Raw genomic sequence first — 19,435 nt, forward strand, 5'->3', positions numbered from 1 at the left:
ACCATTTGTTAAGCAGTTGCTTAGATTTTATAGCATCAGGCAAGACTGTTTTAGAAGTCAATTACACCTCTTTATTCCATGGATTTTTAAAAAATAATTACACACACAAGTATACAGTCCATTCCACTGCTCCTTGAAATCCCACTTAGACTACTGAATGGTAAGAAAACATTTATTGTTCTGCTGAATTTGCTAGAATTCCCACCCAGATTATTCTAATTTCCAGTTCCCTCATTGACAATATATCTGAAAAAAAATGATATAATATAACCTTGTGCTGCTTCTTCAAAAGCTATAAACACAGCCCTGCTACCTCCACACACTGACAGACCTTAATCTATGATTTGTCATATTTAAAGACAGGCACAACTTCTTTTCTTTTTCTTTTTCCTTTTTTCCCCCTTTTTTTTTTTAAAAACGTGTCATTGGTTTGAGTTACAAATTTAGCAAATGTTGTAAAATGGACTTGCAGAAAAATAGCAAGACAAAAACGTATAGGAGGCAGAATGGTCTAAGCACTGGACCAAATGGCCTCCCGTGGTCTATTCATTCCTCTGCCAATGCCTCAATGTGTAACCTTGGGCAAATCATTTAATCTTGTTGCCTCAGTTTCCTCCTCTATAAAATGGGCTAATAGATTTGCCTGCCTGCCATCCTCGCAAGGGTATATGGGGATATGTTTGTAAAGTATTTCAAAATGTAAAGCAGTGATTTCCAAATAGTGGGTCCTGACCCACTAGGGGATTGGGTTATCTGTGCCCCAGAGATGTGCCCCCACCCCAGCACTCTCACTTTCTCTGGGCAGCAGGCAGCAGTGTGGGGAGCAGGATCCGGACAGCAGCAGCAATGCAGATGAAGTCAACAGAGCCAGCAAGCGGACAGTCAGCAGCCTGTCCCAGCCCCGCGCATGCCCTGGAAGTGCTTCCACCTGACCCTCACTCTCACTTAACATAGGCAGCAGCCTTGAGAACGGGGTCCAGACAGCAGCACAGAGAAAGCACCCCAGGGCACACACGGGTTGAGGACTGGCTGAGGACTGTCCACTTGTTGGCTCCAGTCTCTTCCTCTGCTCTGCTCCTGCCACCCAGACCCTGCTCTCACTCCCCTGGACAGCAGGCAGCAATGTGGAGAGCGGGATATGGGCAGTGGCAGCAGTGTAGAGGAAGTGGCTGGACCAAGCAAGCAGAAAGTCATCAGCATGGTAGCAATTGTGGCCTGGCTGCAGGGAGAGAGGGGCCAGCTGGGGTTGCAGGAGCAGGATGAGCTGAGCAGGGGACTTGGGGGCAGGATGGGACAGAGCCAGGCCAGGGATGGGGGAGCAGGGATGCTCCCCTCACCTTGATACAAGAGAAGACTGGGATTGTGTGGCCCCCTTGCTGGGAGAGGAATCTGTTTTTTTGGAGTCTGTTTCAGTAAAGTCCCCAGATATGAGAGGATCTTGGAGAGGCTAATTCCTTCCCAGCACAGAGAGAGCCTGAAAGGCTCTTTTGTGTTTTCTGTGGTAGCCTGTCTTCCACTCTTACTTGAGGGAGTAATGGGGTGTAGCAGGAGCCCTGTTCGAGTTCTCTAGCCACAAGAGGGGACAGGGCTGGGAAAGTAAGTGCAAGGGGCTGGGGAGGGGTTTTTTCTATTGTGTTTCAATTAATAAAAGATTAAAAAATAGTAAACAGTAACACACACACACACACACACACACCATTCATTATGGTGGGTACCCAGAAACGACAAAATGCAGTTGGTGGATCCCCTTACTAAAAAGTTTGGGAACCACTGCCGTAAAGCACTATATATATATCTATGGAGGAGAGATCTAGGGGAGGAGTAATAACACTATACATGATACACACACATTGCCCAACTGATGTGAACATTTACCAGCCCAGAAGCTTAGGCTGCAGCCCAACTGGAACGGCACCAATCTCAGACTGAAACAGCAGTTCCAAGGAGGAGCTGTTTCCAAAACTCTTTAACCTGGATAAACTTCAGAACCTGCCAACAGGTCCCAGCCCTTCCCTAACCTCAACACAACTGGAAGATGACTCAGGGCTGACCAGGTAACTTCTGAACAGGAGGCTACTGCAGTTTATTAGATGGGTTTAGGCGTGTTGTGATGGAGGGTGTTGGTGGCTGCCAGCAAGCGTGTTTGATTTAGGGGCAATCGCAGACCTTGTTGAAGCTGATGGTCATGCTACCCACCTTTCATTCAGACTAAATGAAAGTAGTAATTAAGATCTTTAAGGAGTAAACAACAGAAGGTGCCACCCAAGGCCCTGGATAGCTTGGGAACGCCACAGCAATAACTAACTCAGGGAGAATAAGATGGTATCCATAGACTGATTGCAAATGCAGGGGCTGGGGCACTGAGTGGTGGAGCTGTGTGTGTCAGAAGGAGACAAGATCAGAAAGCGAGATAAGCATTGGTGAGTGTGGCCCTAGGAGGAAGCCAAGAGAACTTCTTCTGCACACAGAACTGTTTGGAAAGCAGGCTTGGATTTTTGGACAAGGACACTGCTCTTGTTTGTTCCTTGTTCCCTGCGTTCGGGGCAATGAGACTGCGTGTACTCTTTTTGTAAATAAACATAACTGCATCAAACAAATACCTGACTCAATAATTTTCTCCTCCTAACTGACACAAATCAGGCAAGGCCCCAAATATTGGCTAACCATTCAGGTCAAGGGGCAACATTCACTTAACAGTCATTTGTGCCTTTAAAAATCTTTCCCCATTTCCTCATAAGTTCAACCCCCTTTCTGGCTGAGGAGGCACAAGCTACGTATCAGCAAACCATTTTCCTTTAATCACCTCATTCAGACTCCTGAGCTAGAAAAATACAGGCTTTGGGCCTGCTCTTTATTCTGATCTCCAGTGTGCCACAGCTGCACTCTGATTTAGCCAAAACAAACTCCTCTAATTGCTTTCAGAAGAGTAGCTGCCCTCATTACTCAAGCCACCCTCCAAACCTACATGTGTGTCTCCTAGAAAGCAAGGTATCTTCTAAAACAGTACCAAGGCGCTCTGTGGCTTGTTTTTAAGCTGTGCAGCCTGGCTTTTGATGGCAGAAATTCATCAACCTAAGACGTAATCAACTCCACCAGAGAGGTCCTTTGGGGCCATCTGCCTGTCCCAAGTCAGGGTAAAGGAGGAGGGTTGGGCGTGGGGCTAGCAACTCCACCCCGTAAAAATCAGCTTGCTACAGAAACGCCAACAATAGAGTTAACAGAGACTTTTAGCCTGGAAAAAGAAGGGTCTTCAACTCGAAGACGCATGACGCTGGGTGGTGAAAGCCGCGAGGAAGCCACTAAGCCGATCACCCTTCTTACAACCAGGAGGATTACCATCGGCACATGGAACGTGAGGACCATGTACGAGTCAGGAAAGACGGCGCAGGTTGCAGCAGAGATGAGGAGCAACAACCTGACCCTACTAGGCATTAGTGAGACATGATGGACGCAAGCTGGACAGAGACGACTGTTGACAGGAGAGCTGTTGCTGTATTCAGGACATGAAGAGAGCAACGCACCCCACACACAGGGAGTAGGCTTCATGATGTCCAAACAGGCACAGAGAGCACTGATTGGTTGGGAGGCACATGGTCCCAGGATCATCACAGCATCCTTCAGAACTAAAATGAAGAGTATCAGAGGGGTAGCCGTGTTAGTCTGGATCTGTAAAAGCAACGAAGAATCCTGTGGCACCTTATAGACTAACAGACGTTTTGCAGCATGAGCTTTTGTGGGTGAATACCCACTTCTTCAGATGACTTGCATCTGAAGAAGTGGGTATTCACCCACGAAAGCTCATGCTGCAAAACGTCTGTTAGTCTATAAGGTGCCACAGGATTCTTTGTTGCTTAAAATGAAGAGGATTAAGATGAATGTTGTTCAGTGCTACGCTCCAACCAATGACAGTGAAGAGGAGGACAAAGACTACTTTTACAACAGACTCCAGAAAATATTAGAGACTCTCCCAGACAAAGACATTACCATCCTTATGGGAGACTTTAATGCCAAAATTGGACCTGATAACACAGGATACGAACAAGTCATGGGGACCCACGCTCTGGGCGAGATGAGTGAGAATGGAGAGAGATTTGTGGATCTGTGTGCACTTAACAACCTGGTCATAGGAGGCAGCATCTTTCCTCACAAGCGGATCCACAAGAGTACCTGGGTATCGCCAGCAGGCATGACAGAAAACCAGATCGACCATGTCTGCATTAGCAAGAAGTTCAGAAGATCCTTGCAGGACGTTAGAGTTAGAAGAGGAGCAGACGTGGCGTCCGACCATCACTTAGTGGTGGCCAGATTGAAGCTGAAGCTGAAGAAGAACTGGATAGACGCGTCAGACAGAAGAGCGAAGTACAACGTCAACCTTCTGAAGGACCATAAGACCAAGGAAGATTTTGGATTGACGCTGAAGAATAAGTTTTCAGTACTACAGGATCGGTCTGAGGAAGAGGAAGACAGTGTACTCAACAGATGGCAGAAAGTGAGAGACACGCTTAGGTCAGCATGCCAGGAAGTGCTTGGAATTAAGAAACACCAGCAGAAAGAGTGGATCACAGCAGAGTCCTTGACTAAGATAGAAGACAGAAAGAAGAAGAAGGCAGCAGTCAACAACAGCAGGACTAGAGCAGCAAAGGCCAAAGCTCAAAAAGAGTATGCTGAAGCCCACAGAGCAGTGAAGAGGAATATTAGGAAGGATAAGAGAGATTATGTGGATGGACTGGCTACAGAAGCAGAGCAGGCAGCATACAGCGGTAACATGAAACAGCTGTACGATACTACCAAGCGACTGTCTGGAAAGTTCAGCAAGCCAGAACGTCCCGTTAAAGACAAGCAGGGAAAGTCTATAACAGGAATAGAACAACAGATGAACAGATGGGCGGAGCACTTAACGAGGACCTCCCAATCAATTGCGAAAAACCAAGCAGAGCCGAGATCAGAAAAGCCATCATGAAAGCAGACCTGGATACTTCAGTGTCTATGGAGTTCGTTGTACATCAACTTTGTTGACTATGACGACGGCATACACTGTAGAGTGATCCATGGAGGGCAGCTCACAAACAGCTTCCGTGCGAACCGGAGTCAGACAAGGATGCTTGTTGTCACCACTTCTCTTTCTTCTCGTCATCGATTGGATTATGAAGACATCCACTTACGAGCGTAGGAACGGAATCCAGTGGACGTTGTGGACCCAGCTTGATGACCTGGACTTTGCCGACGACCTTGCACTCCTTTCACACAGTAAACAGATGCAACGTAGTGGCAGCCACGTCATCACAGGTTGGCCTCAACATCCACAAGGACAAGACCAAGATCCTTAGGATCAATTTGGGGTGACGGGCATGAATGAATGATGAAGACGTAATCATTTCTAGCCCATAAAAATAATTTAAAAGCCATCTGGGTTCAGGGCCCAGGCATGCTGGGAAGGAGGAGTCAGTGTTAAAAAAAGATGTTTTTCTTCTGACTTAAAAGGAAAAATGCTTCCCAGGAGGAAGTCCATTGTAGGAATCTAGGTCTGGACACTGCCCCCCTTTAGAGAAGCTGTGCTGCGTCATGTGCTTTCTAATCAGAAAATTGAAGCGATGCTTACGTTTAGTTGCATCACACTCCTGCCAGCTCAGAGTCAGGACTGAATTCATGCAAACAATAAGAGCCCACAAAAGTTCTTTTAAAATCTCTAAAGAGTAATATTTTTCTCTGTTTTTCCCCCTATCATTACAGAAGTGAAAAGATGATAACAATGTACCAAATAAATATAGCATTGTATATCCTCAACCCACTGTACAAATCATTAACCAACCACCACAACACCCCAGTGAAGTAGGCTAGTAATTTCATTATCCCTACTTTACAGGTGGGGAAACTGAGGGAGAAGTTAGTGGCCTTTCAGAGGTGATGAGCACCCACTGCTTCTGTTTATTTCATTGGGGAGGGGGGTGCTGAGCTCCTCTGGAGAAGGAAAGCCATTAGTGACATGCCAAGGCAACAGTTCAAGGACTTATCTATACAGAAACTAGAAGCAGAATAACTACATTGGTTGGAGGTTAGTTATTTTAGTGCAAGTCTGCAGCTGGATACTTATTTCACTGTGACCAACATTGATTTTTACTCACTTCAGTTATACATTTGGGGCTTGTCTATACACAGAAGTTGCTCCGGTTTAACTAAAGCTGTGATGTTGTGATTTAGTTAAAATGTGTACAAATTTGCATGAACACTGCAGTAGTTTAAACTTGGCTTATAGCAGTTTAGCTTGCTCATGGTAAATATTGTCCCTGGTAAATAACAGGAGCCAACTGAAATGATGTAAACTAGCTTTAAACCAATGCAGAGTGCCCATGCAGAAAGTTGCATCAAAGTAAACAAAGGTGTGAATTGCAAACAATGTGATTACAGTTGCAGTGGTTCCAGTTTATGTGCAGACAAGCTCCAAGTCAGTGTCAGAGCCAAAATGAGACATCACGGGTTCCTGCCTCTGTCTCATCTCAATTCACTAGACCACACTGCCTCTCAACAGCCAGATTCTTTCTGTTATCCAAAATAACATTACTATTTCTTCAACAGCCTCTGAGCATTCCCACCTGTGAGATTCTGTAACCCTTAGTGTCAAGATGTAAGGGAACAACATGTAGGAAGGCGCAGAGGCAACTATTGAAGAACGACAGGTTCCAGTAAGTCACCTTTTCTTTTCATGGGGTGACCTAAGTGGATTGTACAACACATTTTAGTCTTAGTTACACCTGGCACTGGTTGCTGCAGCCCAATGCACATACTCTTTTTAAAGTCAGTCCGTAAGAACAATCCACTGTACCTATGAAAGCATGATGCCGTTTCCTTCATCTCTCTCCACCAGTGTTGATCGTTCTTAAACCTCTTCCAGGCCTGGAAGGTGACAGGCAAGATCACTCTTCCATAGTGACTGTCAGCTTTGGCATATTGCATCTAAAAAGCAAATGACAGGCTTGGTTTCATTTCAGAACAGTGCTCCCTACCCAAGGGACTACCATAACAAGGCCATCTGAACTAAACTCTCCTACTTCACGTATAACAGTGTTATGTGTACCTAGCTTTTGGGGTTTGTTTCTAGTCTTTATAAAACTCTGCTCCACACTTCTCACAGGGAAGGCGGTGGAAAAGCAATCCCACCCAACTAGCTCAACAGTTCCAGCTCATTCTGGAGGCTGCACTCAGAACAAATTAATATTTCAGAACAAGGCTTACAGTGTAGGCGCTACTGGAAACTAAACAATAATAGTAATAATGATCATAAATCAACTTCCTGTCATAAATCAAGGCTTCCTGTCCTTCCTAGAAACTCCAGCAGCCAACATTAGCATGCTTTGGTTCCCAGAGAAGTGCCCTGACTGGCTCATGTACAATTCTTTCAACAAGCTATTGATCAGATAGGACATCATTTTATCCTATGAACCTGCTGCGCCACAGAAATGACTGGCACACTCACCCATCCTTCATCCTCCAGCTTTTAGAATCATTTGGGTTGAATCTCGTGTAAGAGCTACTTAAACATGACAAATACTCCATACCTGCCTGTGTCTTCTCCACTTGGCATTCCTTAACCACAACCTGACAGACTTGTGCAGAAGCGTTACCCTGAAATAAAACCCAACTATTCAGCAAACAGCCTCCCTCTAGTTGAAAGTACAGCTCTGGATCTGGACAGCTCCATATAACTTAGTTTCCTGAAGAAGTCAGTCTCAATCAGGAAATAATTGTGTTACCTTAAAGTGCTTTAAGTATGCCATACAGATTCATCCCACCCACCAAAAGAAAGGCAACAAAAGCAGAAGTTACATATTTATTTAAAAACACAATCTAGTCAGGTACAATTGCAAAAAAGTTTCTTCTACTGCTTCATAATTATGCACTCAACCCTGGAATAAGTATCTTCACTGGGATGAAAGAGGAATTTAGCCTCTATGGTAGTCAACAACATCTACCCAAAAAATGATCTCTCCCACTCTAGGCTCCTATGGTGATAGCACTCATGTAGACAGGGACCATGTTTTACCACCCTATTTTCTAACCCTGCTCAGTGCAGGTCTATGTAACCTGGTGGCAAAACTGCCTATGCCGTGTCTACATTAGTGCTCCCATCACTGGTGGGAGATTTTTTTTTTTTTAAATAAGTGAACCTAGACAAGGCTTATGGCTTACCAACGTCAATTTCCCTCCCATGTTTCTCAAATGAGGTATGGTTCAGAACTAGACCACTCTTTATAATGTGCCAGGACGATCTCACGCATCAAAGTATTACCAGATTTAAAATCAGAACCAAGAGCTGGTGAGTTCCAGCTCCTTAGTTGCATCTGAAAATATATTTCCCTGAAGTACCTGTAGTGGTTGCGAGCTGCTAGTGTCAGGGACCGCTGATGCTCTTCCTCCTCCTGTTCTAACCGACACTTCCAGCGATTCCAGAAGCTCTGCAGCAACTGGAGTAAAAAACAGCAGAGATGGAAAAACTCAGGTAACCAGAGCGGGAGAATCCAAAAGAATGACGATGCAGATATTCTGTTAATACATTCTGGAGGGAGAGTTCCTTAAAGAACACTGTGCTGCTATACAAAACAAAGCAGTCTAAAAAGCCTGATGCAATTCTGTTTTCTTCCAGCTGCTCTGAATGTCTTTAATGCAGACCCGGAGTCCTCAAACAATTGAAAACAGAAATGTTGCTACATCCAGGTGCTGCTATAATGCGAACTCTGCTGAGCTTATTTGAACCACTTCACTCTCCTTGTCACAGGATTACAGCCAATTGTTCCCTGCATACAGAGAAAGGCTATAAATCTTCTTGGCTAAAAGGGGTTCATAATGGGGCTGTATGACAACACATAACAAGGCCAATATGTCTGTGACTGACCCTAGACTTACACAGGAGATATTTTCTGAAATTGCTGGTAGCAAGGGAACAATGCAGCTGACTAGAGAACACTTTGTGGGAACAGGTGTGAGAAGGTGGGAAGGTTCAAGGAAAGGTCTCATAAAACACAGCATAACACAAGTTAAACCCACCATTACTTGATACTGCCGATGAGCCAAATTTCTTCTCATTTGCTGGAGACGAGCATTTATAATGTTCTTCCGCAAGGCATTAAACCCAAAGTGCTGAGAAAACAATCAGCAGAATTTTACTTACCATTCACTGTGTAGCCTGAATAACCAAGCAGCCAAGAGCTAATTTCCCTTGGGACAACTGCTCCTTACAGATAGCCAAAGCTGGGCATGCAGAACCCAGCTTTGTTGCTACTTGTAATGGTCAGTCTTACTGCCGTGTCATGGATACATAGCCGAGCCTCAGGCTCCCTCCCCCTGGTTGGAGAGTTTAGCTCTCCAGCTAAATTAAAAACCTCTCCCTTCCTCGGGTTTCTTCTTGAGTCATCCAGCTCTCTCCCTTGCTCTGTCAGCAATCATTGCCCAGGCCCCTTCCCACACCCTCTCTCAATGGAGAGATCATTGCCCTTTCCCTGTCTGACTGGAGACCCACAACTTGCTCCTACCCTGAAGCAAGGGAGACTCACAACCTAGCCCTTCCCAAGATCTCTCTGTACTGGGAAAGGGGATCTTAAATACTGCTCTCCCCAGTCCCAGCTCTTTACTGACCTCTAACTCTTATGGTCTCTCTGAACTACAAATCCCAGAATGCCTCAAATTCTGGGCTGAACTGGGAAGAATTATGTGCTGAGAATGTACCCTGCCTTAAAAGGCCAGCACTTCCTGTTACACTACCTACTACCTATTTCCAAAATATAATCTCACTGCCTTTAGGGTCATTTTTTTGATGATCAAAACTGCCTCACACTACAGAAAAATATCTTCTCCAACAAGCCAGAGGCCCTGTGAATGCCAGAGAAGGAATTTATTTATGTTGGGACATGGGAGTGCTTTCAGAGTGAAGGGGCCAGGGAGCGCATGAGGGACCAATTGGTCTGAGTCAATTTGCTTCTTGATTGGAACAATAACTTGATTTGCTCTTTATTGGAAAGATATGTCTCAGATGAGATTTCCCATCAAGATATGAGTGTCAGTCCTCTATCTTATTAAAGTTAAGCGACAATGTGGACACAAGAACAAATGGATATCACTGACCATGAAGTTTAGGTATGAAATTAGATGGTTTCTAACCATCAGAGGAGTGATGTTCTGGAAAAGCCTTTCAAGGAAAACAGTGGTGGCAAAAAACCTAACTGCCTTCAAGACTGAGCTTGATATGTTTATAGAAGGCCTGGTATGATGAGACTGCCTACAATGGTATGTAGCCAATCTGCAACTGCTAGCAAAATATCTCCAATGGGCAGTGATGGGACACTAGATGGGGAGGGTTCGGAGTTACTACAGAGAATTCTTTCCCAGGTGTCTGGCTGGTGGGTCTTGCCCATAAGCTCAGGGTCTCACTGATCACCATATTTGGGGTCGGGAAGGAATTTTCCCCTGGATCAGACTGGCAGAGACCCTGGGGGGTTTCACCACCCTCTGCAGCATGGGACTTGGGTCACTTTCAGGTGTAAACTAATGTAAGTGGTGGACTCTCCGTTACTTGAAGTATTTACATTATGATTTGAGGACTTCAGTACGTCAGCCAGAGGTTATGGGTCTATTACAGGAATGGGTGGTGAGGTCCTGTGGCCTGTGATGTGCAGGAGGTCAGACTAGATGATCATGATGGTCCTTTTCTGGCCTTAAAGTCTATGAATCTATCTTCTCTACACACAACACCCTGAGGTACAGAGAGTTTGGTGGATTCCATGACAGTCTGAATCTGTGCATCTAGTATCTGAGCTGAACATTTCATGGAAGGAAATACTATACATGACACACTCACCATGGACATGAACACACATGTGGCTAGGTGCGGCTCTGGGAAATCATTCCAAATAGCCTAGATTCCCTCTCACCTGAAATATTACAAAGCTCTTACCAACAGATGGTGCCGGTGATGCTTTTCTGCAAGCTTGTGCTTCCAGGTCTCTTCCATGCACAGTACAACATCTGTCATCAAGTTAAAAATAAAGTATCTTTTATAGACACACACAACACACCCTCTTCTTCAGGCACAGGCACTGAATTCCAGTCCACAATTGCTTTAGCGTTGGGTTTTCTGCACCGGTATGCACACACAGACATTTTGGTAGCAGCAAAGCTGTTAGAGGCTTCACTGGTTTAAAAAGACGCATCTCTTGTCTACTGTCAGCAATTCCCTGCTGCCATATCCTTGTCCCTACAGGTTTTTACTTAATGTGTTCCAAGTGCTAGTCTTGCTCCCTTCCAATGCCCATTCGCTATGGACTAACCTGCACCTTTCTAATGAACAAGTGCTTCTCAGTCCAACCATGCCTGACCCAAATGCTGCTTCTTGCATTATTGCTCATCTGCCCCGCCCACCTGCAGGAGTATCTTGAACCTGGCACCTCTATGGAAGCATACACAAAGGATACAATGCTTCCAGTGTGTGAAGACTCTCCGTAAGGTAACCCTTGCTGCTAGCTCACCAATGCACTCCTGGTGGATTTGCATGCTTCTCCTGTGCTCCCAGGCCCGTCGCCAGCCAGAGAAACAGTGTTGGAGCACGCAGACTTGGTAATGTTGCTGAGCCAGCTCTAGAACAACAGACACAAATTACACATCATTTGTGTCAGGACAAGGCAATGACATGCAAACTCTAGGCTCTCAAGTGACAGAATCTCTAGTACCAGCAAGGGATGATGGGAATTTTACCAAGAATTTTACCACCACCTATTAGTTCTGGCTGGTCAGGAAACACATTGTTCTGGTTATTCAGGAAACCCTTGCAGGAACTGATACTAGCTCTGAAATTAGCTTCATACTTCTTCCTGTCAGGTATCCCAATCAGAGTACACGTTACAACATGTAAGCTTTGGTCAATACAGCAATTTCCTTTCTAAGACCATATCCATCCTCTTATTCATCCATCCACCCACAATAAGGCAACAGCATTCTGGATGCGTCAGTACACAAACCACACAATCCTTGCTAGCCCAGGCCATAGCTCTTCAGCTGCTGAACCACCAAACAGAAGCATCAAAGCGTCTCCTAAAAAGGAAAATATATCAACTTCTCCTATCAGTGGCAATGAGTTGTTTAGATAGTGAAGCCCTATTCTGTCCCAGCTCTCCATTCAAATATAGTATCTATCTATAAAACGTGGAATAAGGATAAGCCAGGGAATTATAGACCAGTCATCTTAACTTCAGTACCCAGAATGATAATGGAGCAAATAATCAAACAATCAAATTGTAAGCTCCTAGAAGAAAATAAGGTAATAAGTAACAGTCAACCTGGATTTGTCAAGAACAAATCACCAAGCTACTATCCTTCTTTGACAGGAAACAAGCTTTGTGGATAGTGGGGAAGCAGTAGATGTCATATATTTTTACTTTAGTAAGGCTTTTGATACTGTCTCACATGACCTTTTCATAAACAAACTAGGGAAATATAGGCTAGATGAATCTACTACAAGGTGGGTGGACAACTGGCTCATAAACCATACTCAGAGAGTAGTTATCAATGGTTTACAATTGAGCTGGAAGGGCATATTGAGTGGGGTCCTGAAGGGATCTGTCATGGGTCTGGTTCCATTCAAGTATCTTCATAAATTATTTGGATTATGGCACAGAGAATACACTTGTAAAGTTTGCAGACGATACCAAGCTGGGAGGGTTGCAAGCACGTGGAGGACAGGATTAAAATTCAAAATGATCTTAAACTTGAGAAATGGTCTGAATTAAATAGAATGAAATTCAATAAGGACAAATGCAAATTGCCCACTTACTGAGGAATAATTGTACAAATACAAAATGGGAAATGACTGCCTAGGAAAGAGAACTACAGAAAAGGATCTGGGGGTGATCTCACAAACTAAATATGGGTCAACAATGTAATATTGTTTCAAAAAAAGTGAACATCATTCTGGGATGTACAGCAGGACTGTTGCAAGCAAGACACAAGAAGTAATTCTTCCACTCTATTCAGCACTGATAAGGCCTCAGCTACAGTACTGTGTCCAGTTCTGGGCACCACAATTCAGGAAAGATGTGGACAAACCAGAGAAAGTCCAGAAGAGAGCAACAAATGATTAAAGGCTAGAAAACAATGCCTACGAGGAAAGATTGAAAAAACTGGGCTTGTTTAGTCTGGGAAGAGAAGACTTGGCAGGGGACACAATAACAGTCTTTGAGTACATAAAAGGTTGTTACAAGAAGGAGGGTGATAAACTATTCTCCTTAACCATCGAGGACCAGAAAGAAATAATGGGTTTAAATTGCAGCAAGGAAGATTTAGGTTAGACATTAGGAAAAACTTCCTAACCGTAAGGTTAAGCACTGAAACAAAATACCTAGGGATGTTGTGGAATCTCCATCATTGGAGGTTTTTACAAACAGGTTAGACAAACACCTGTCAGGGCTGGTCTAGATAATATTTAGTCCTGCTTCAGTGCAGAAGACTGGACTAGATAACCTATCAAGGTCCTTTCCAGTCCTATACTTCTATGATTCTCACTCACTGTCCTGATGCTTCTTTTCTCTTTGAAGCTGCAGGTGCCCGAGCCAGGCCTTCATGCATCTCCTCAGCTCCCAGTGCTGATGATGATTCACTGCCCAGGCCTCCTTCTGCTTGTCATGCTGGACGTGCAAATACAGCTCCATCCACTGTAGCCAAGCCTGACAATACAAATGAGAAAAAATGAGGAGGGTCAGCCAAGAATAAGCAGAGGAGAGCAAGGGAACGTTGAGGGAATGGGCAAGACCAGAGGAAGGGGAAAAGAAAGCACAAAGGAAACGGAGAGGGAGAGCATATCAAATAGAGACCAGGAGACAGAAATAAAGGAGCTACGGGGAATGAGGTTTAGTAATCATTTATGTTCAATTCTGCTGGTCATTTCCAATCTATTTAGGCCCGGACTTTCATTAACCTCCTCCTCCTTCCCTCTCGTTCCCACCCTGGCTTTCCCTTCATATACAATCAAACTCCTCTCACCTTGTCAACAACACTGAGCTGTTTCTATACCCAAAGCAGACTGCAGCATGGAAGGTGAGAGGGAACAGGGAAATCCAGGGTCAGTCTTACAACAGCCTGAGAAATTGTAAGTTACACTACCATTTCTTCCTTTTAAAGGGCAGAATGCTACTTTCTGGGAATTAGTAATGGGCTCCCAAGTACAATTTTTTCATTTAAAGGAGATGAAAGAGGCTGGTATCTAATGTCCTAAGAGTGTTTCCCAAGTCATGGGACCAGCCTCCCTGGCAAAGTGCTGATCCCATGCAGGGTTGCCATCTATCAGTCAGGCTAGAAGCAAAGACTACACTCTAGTGGGAAGAGAGCAAGTGCCTTGTTCTAAACCCATGACAGCAACTGCCACCCTTCCAGGGAAAGGCGGAACAATTCCAGGGCACAGGAAATAAAATATATCGTCTTGACAAATTATTTTCACTTTGGATTTCACAAAAGATTAACTGTCCATTGTACAGTGAGTGTCCTACAGTCGCTTCGCGTCTGCTGGGTAGTGAACGTAAATGACCCAGTGAGGAAGATAAGATGACTGACTCCTTTTGGCCATGTGTTTGAAACATACTAATAAAAACCATTTTCCTCCACCTCTTATTTATCAATTTGTTTTAAAGTGGGGAGCTCTTTGGGGCAGAGACCACGTCTTGTCTTTTTAATTACTCTATAAAGCATTTGCTATCTTCCTGGGCATGGTGTAAAGAATCATAATAATTCCCTCTGGCCACGCAGCTCCTTAGAAATACACTGAAATCTAGAAAAGCCTGGATGTTGCTTTTATACCTGCATTGTAGAGAAGAAGGGTGTTTGAGGACCCCATGTGGAGAGAACCTGGGGATGGTTCTATTTTGCCTGCACCACTGAGAAGCAGTTCACAGGTGAGATCTTGCCTGGGGAACTCACACCTGCATGTACATCTGGAGGGGTAAGGCCAAACCTATACCACGCATCACCCACTCTGTAAACATCCTTTCATTAGAGGTACCTCAGTGTACAAAGGGATTATTGATGGTGGAGAATTCTTTATTCATTTGCTAACTATTACTCACAGCCATGTGTGATCTCAGGTATGAAGGGTTGGGGTCTGAAGGACTTACCCGAAACTGCAGGCTCTGGGCCCAGTGCTGCAGAGCCAGAGTATTCATCTCACGGCCAGTACACTTCTGGCGCAGTCGTCTTGTCCACACTCTCCACGACACGCTGCCAAAAGCATTTAAGACACATTAATTCTGCAGTCTGGGGTGAGGAACAAACCTCCTATCATCAGGACAAGCAGGGCTCTACATACACATTACTGATGCACTGCCTTCTAGATGGAGTCATGTGGTCCTTTGAGGGGTAGGGGAGAAGGCAGCTGAGACAAAATCATCACTATGAACCAGGAAGATTCAGCGTGAGAGCAGACCATGAGATAGAGAAGGTGTTTGTGGTTTCTCACCGCAGAGTGCTTGTTTCCCTGAACGCCAGTGCCTCGGATCGCATCCTATGCTTGGTCTTGCGAACATCAATGTAGATCAGCCAATGCTGCCATGTCCAGCGCAGTTTCTGCTTCTCCGCTGTGCACAGCAATGGTCATAACATTTTTTTAAAATGACATACAAGGATTTGGTATTTTTAAAATCATTATCAGCCTTACATTGTCACCTATTGGGAAAGGCTAAAACCGCAGCCATTCCAAGAGCTGGGGTTAGAGAGAGAGAAGGGGCACAGATAAGCCTTGTCTGCACAAGGAAATTGTCCAGAATAGCTACTCCTCAATAGCTCCCTGCATGGACACTCTTATTCTGGAACAAGAGTGTCCACATGAAGACTTACTGCAAAATAGCTATTGCACTTTAAATTCATACACTACTTAATTCCAGAATAATTTATGTAGACAAGCCCCTTAGAGGATGGCAGAGCAATGGAGATGGGTTTAAGATAAGATCTGAAATATCAATAACTTCACATAACCCACAAGGTATAAAACAAAACACTATTTAATGACTTTGTTCAGGCTGCACGATTCCTGTGGGCACATACTGCAGCTTCAGATACAGTTACTGAGAATGCTGAGGAAATATTATTTGTATAACAGTAGCTGCCTAGCTGCCCATCACTGACCTATTGTGCTGGACTCTGTACAAACATAGAACAAACCAGCGCTTGGCATCTTTTTAAATCTTCCAGCTGTCCTAAGAGTATGAAATACTCAGCATATCTGGCTTATTGGACAAGATTAAAATATAATATCTAGTTCTTTATATAGCGCTTCATCAGTAGTTCTCAAAGCACTTTACAAGGGAGTATTAGCCCTATTTTAATGGGGACATTGAAGCACAGAGAGGTGAGAATAAGAACTTGCCCAAGTTCAGCAGCATAGCCAGGAATACAATATAGGTTTCCTAAGTCACAGTTCAGTGGTCTATCCATTAGGACAAACTGCCTCCCTCTCAGTCTCTTAGAACAAACCCATAGCCCAAGACTGACGGTGTTGATTTGGACTATTATTAATGAGAAATGACCCAAAGTGTATCTTTCCCCAAACACAAGCTGGTTAATTTTATGCTATTTAATATTTCAAATCAAATAGAAAACTTAAATCTTTCTATAGCAATGTCTTCCAAAAATCTACTGAGCCAAGATCTAACATATCTTAAAAGGGATTACTTCTTTTTCACTTTTTTACTAATTAACGGGAGGTTTATTATTTTTCTTTGTAAGCCAAATCATTTGTGTTAATTTGATATGTGGTATTAACATTTAAAAACATTGCTCAGAGCTACTGGCATAAGTATTTCCTCCTCTTCAATGTTGTAAATTCTAAGGTTTTATAATCAACACCTCAAGATGCAATTTGTGAAAATGGGAGTAGGGTTGCATGTTAACGCCTGGCCTCCTTACTTGGAGATGGGAAAACAAATATTTTACATGTATATGATTTCCTTCCATCCTGAAGGATCCCCAAGTGCTTTACAAACTACAGCCAGGTCCTAGTCCCAGTACCTGACCAAATAAACTGGCTTGTGGTAGAGGCATCTGCAGCAGTCGGGAAGGACAGAATCCTTCCTCACTCCTGGCCTCACTTTACAGTTGCCACTTGGCCTAAGGGACACATTTACTTCCACAACTGCTGGGACTTCCCTCCACAAGAAGGTAGATGAGTCTCTTTTGAGTTTACTATACCCGACATTAGGTGCCAGTTTGTAACTTTCCAGGGTTGCACACATATACAAACACCACAGTTGTCAACTAACCTCCCACTGGACATGCAGTATGGGACAGAAATCTTGACTTCAGCTTTAAAATATGGTCATTTACCACTAGATCTCAAAGGAATCACTCTATCTTTGTCTGTAGTCACTGGAAGTTGAGACCATTACAGGCAAGTGGGTCAGTGGGGCAGGTATTTGCAAAGAAAACTCTCTTTCTCCTCCAGTGCATCTAGAATATGTATCCCCTTTGCATGTGCGATTCCCCAGCTGGGTTTCATAGCCATGGTAGACTAGAGAACATGTGCACTAAAGCAGGGTGCACTTAGGAGCTACAAAATCCAGGACTCAACATAGCGCACGTCAGAACTCTATTTCACTGTGAAAATGTTATGAGCTTCATTTCACTCGTAACATGTGTTCTAAAAAGAGAGGGGACTCAGGATAAGGTGGGTAAAAATTAACATATGCACAGAGAGGAAACCAGAGCTGACTCCTACATCAGCTGAGGGGCTGGGGAACTCCACCAATAATTTGTTCTAGTGAAAATACCCATTCAAATACATACCGTACCAATGATCAGACCCACACTGAAGAGCAGACAGAGAGTCTGAAGAGCAGATAGAGAGTCCCTTAAGCTTTTTCACTGGCATCCCTAACTATCTGTATAGCTGCACAGTACAATGCATCAAAAGCAATCTCCCCTGCTAGCCTTAGGTAGACAACCATCTGCACATAAGAGTCAGAGATTCCAAGGCCACTGTGATCATCTAGTCTGATCTCTTGTATTACACAGGCAACAGAACTTCCCCAAATAATTCCCAGAGTATAACACCCAAGTTTGATTTAAAAATTACCAATGATGGAGAACACACCACAAGCCTTGGTAAATTACACTTGCACACAGGAGTCAGGGAGGTAAATAAACACACACATGCAGGGAATAGAGATTTGTTCACAAACATCCCTTGAAAAACTGACATCTATGTTTAAGAAAGCTGCTCCCCCTTCCCCTCTCACCATGAGCCTCTGCGACACAATACTTGCTCCTCTGTTCTCGCTGCTGGCATATAAATGTCTTCCAGGCTTGGAATATCAGGTTGTACAGGAAATATCTGAACAACAGATATTAGAATTGGATAAGATACAGAGAAGGGCAACAAAAATGATTCAAAGAAAATAAGGAGATATTCAAAAGACTGCCAGTGTTCATTTTAGAAAAAAGACTAAGGGAGGATATGATAGTCTATAAAATCATGAATGGTGTGGAGAAAGTGAATAAGAAAGCATTATTTACCCCTTCACAGAAGACAAGAACCAGGGCTCACACAATGAAATTAATAGACATGTTTAAAAACAAACATAAGGAAGTATTTCTTCATACTATACACAGTCAACCTTGGGAACTCATTGCCAGGAGATGTTGTGAAGGCCAAAAGAATAACTAGATTAAAAAAATAATTAGATAAATGCAAGGAGGATAGGTCCATCAAAGGTATTATCCAAGATGGCCAGGCTGCAACCCTATGCTCTGGGTGTCCCTAAACTCTGACTTGACTGAATGACAGAGAATGGATCCCTTGATAAGTTGCCCTGTTCCATTAATTCCTTCTGAAGCATCTGGCGCTGGCACTGTCAAAAGACAGGATACTGAGCTAGATGGACCATTGATCTGACCCACTATGGCCATTCTTATGTTCACATGTTAAAAACAAAAGAAAAAAATCCATCATAAGCCTTGATCCAATCTAGCCAGTTCCTGTACAGCAGCCCTGGTCTCAATTGCTCTGGAATGGTCAGGAGAGATTCCTATCACACAGAGCAGCTTCTAGTGAGACTTTACAGTCAGATTTTGAAAGGGAAGTATCTTGCAGCACAGAATCTGGACTTTTTCTTCTGCCATTCAATGGAAAAGTCATGGTGGCACAAGGAAAGTGAGGCTTCCTAACATCCAAGGGGGAAAAGTTTTGGATCAACTTTGATTGCCCTTTGGATAACCCATTCTGCAAAGGCAACATCTTCACAGAGATATTTTTAGTGAGCGTGTGTGGCCTAGATTCTCAATCACTCATCCATCTGTGTTTCAGTCTACCTCTAAATAATTACACTGTCCCATACTGAGACATTAAAAACAAGAGGATTCTGAAAGCTTTCTCAAACTGAAAAGGACTGCACAGAGACAGCATGTAAAAAAGGGG

The 19,435-nt window shown here is 43.9% G+C and overlaps 1 protein-coding gene across 6 annotated transcripts in view; it reads right to left on the reverse strand.

Annotated features, from left to right (window-relative positions):
• Nucleotides 1–19,435, reverse strand: part of SFI1 (SFI1 centrin binding protein) — a 61,799-nt gene that overhangs the window by 27,952 nt on the left and 14,412 nt on the right. For 5 of the 6 annotated variants that reach the window (XM_044989938.1, XM_044989935.1, XM_044989940.1 and 2 more), the window contains exons 6-15: nt 18,258–18,352; nt 15,485–15,602; nt 15,144–15,246; nt 13,547–13,703; nt 11,460–11,621; nt 10,943–11,013; nt 9,040–9,132; nt 8,362–8,459; nt 7,554–7,620; nt 6,821–6,951 (exon numbers count right to left, since the gene is read on the reverse strand). In XM_044989938.1, the coding sequence (XP_044845873.1) occupies nt 6,821–6,951; nt 7,554–7,620; nt 8,362–8,459; nt 9,040–9,132; nt 10,943–11,013; nt 11,460–11,621; nt 13,547–13,703; nt 15,144–15,246; nt 15,485–15,602; nt 18,258–18,352 (1,095 nt within the window). The remainder of the gene's footprint in view (nt 1–6,820; nt 6,952–7,553; nt 7,621–8,361; nt 8,460–9,039; nt 9,133–10,942; nt 11,014–11,459; nt 11,622–13,546; nt 13,704–15,143; nt 15,247–15,484; nt 15,603–18,257; nt 18,353–19,435) is intronic. The other variant, XM_044989939.1, reaches the window with a different exon arrangement.

This window comes from Mauremys mutica, chromosome 16 (assembly GCF_020497125.1).
Source record: "Mauremys mutica isolate MM-2020 ecotype Southern chromosome 16, ASM2049712v1, whole genome shotgun sequence".
NCBI classification, from domain to species: domain Eukaryota; kingdom Metazoa; phylum Chordata; order Testudines; family Geoemydidae; genus Mauremys; species Mauremys mutica.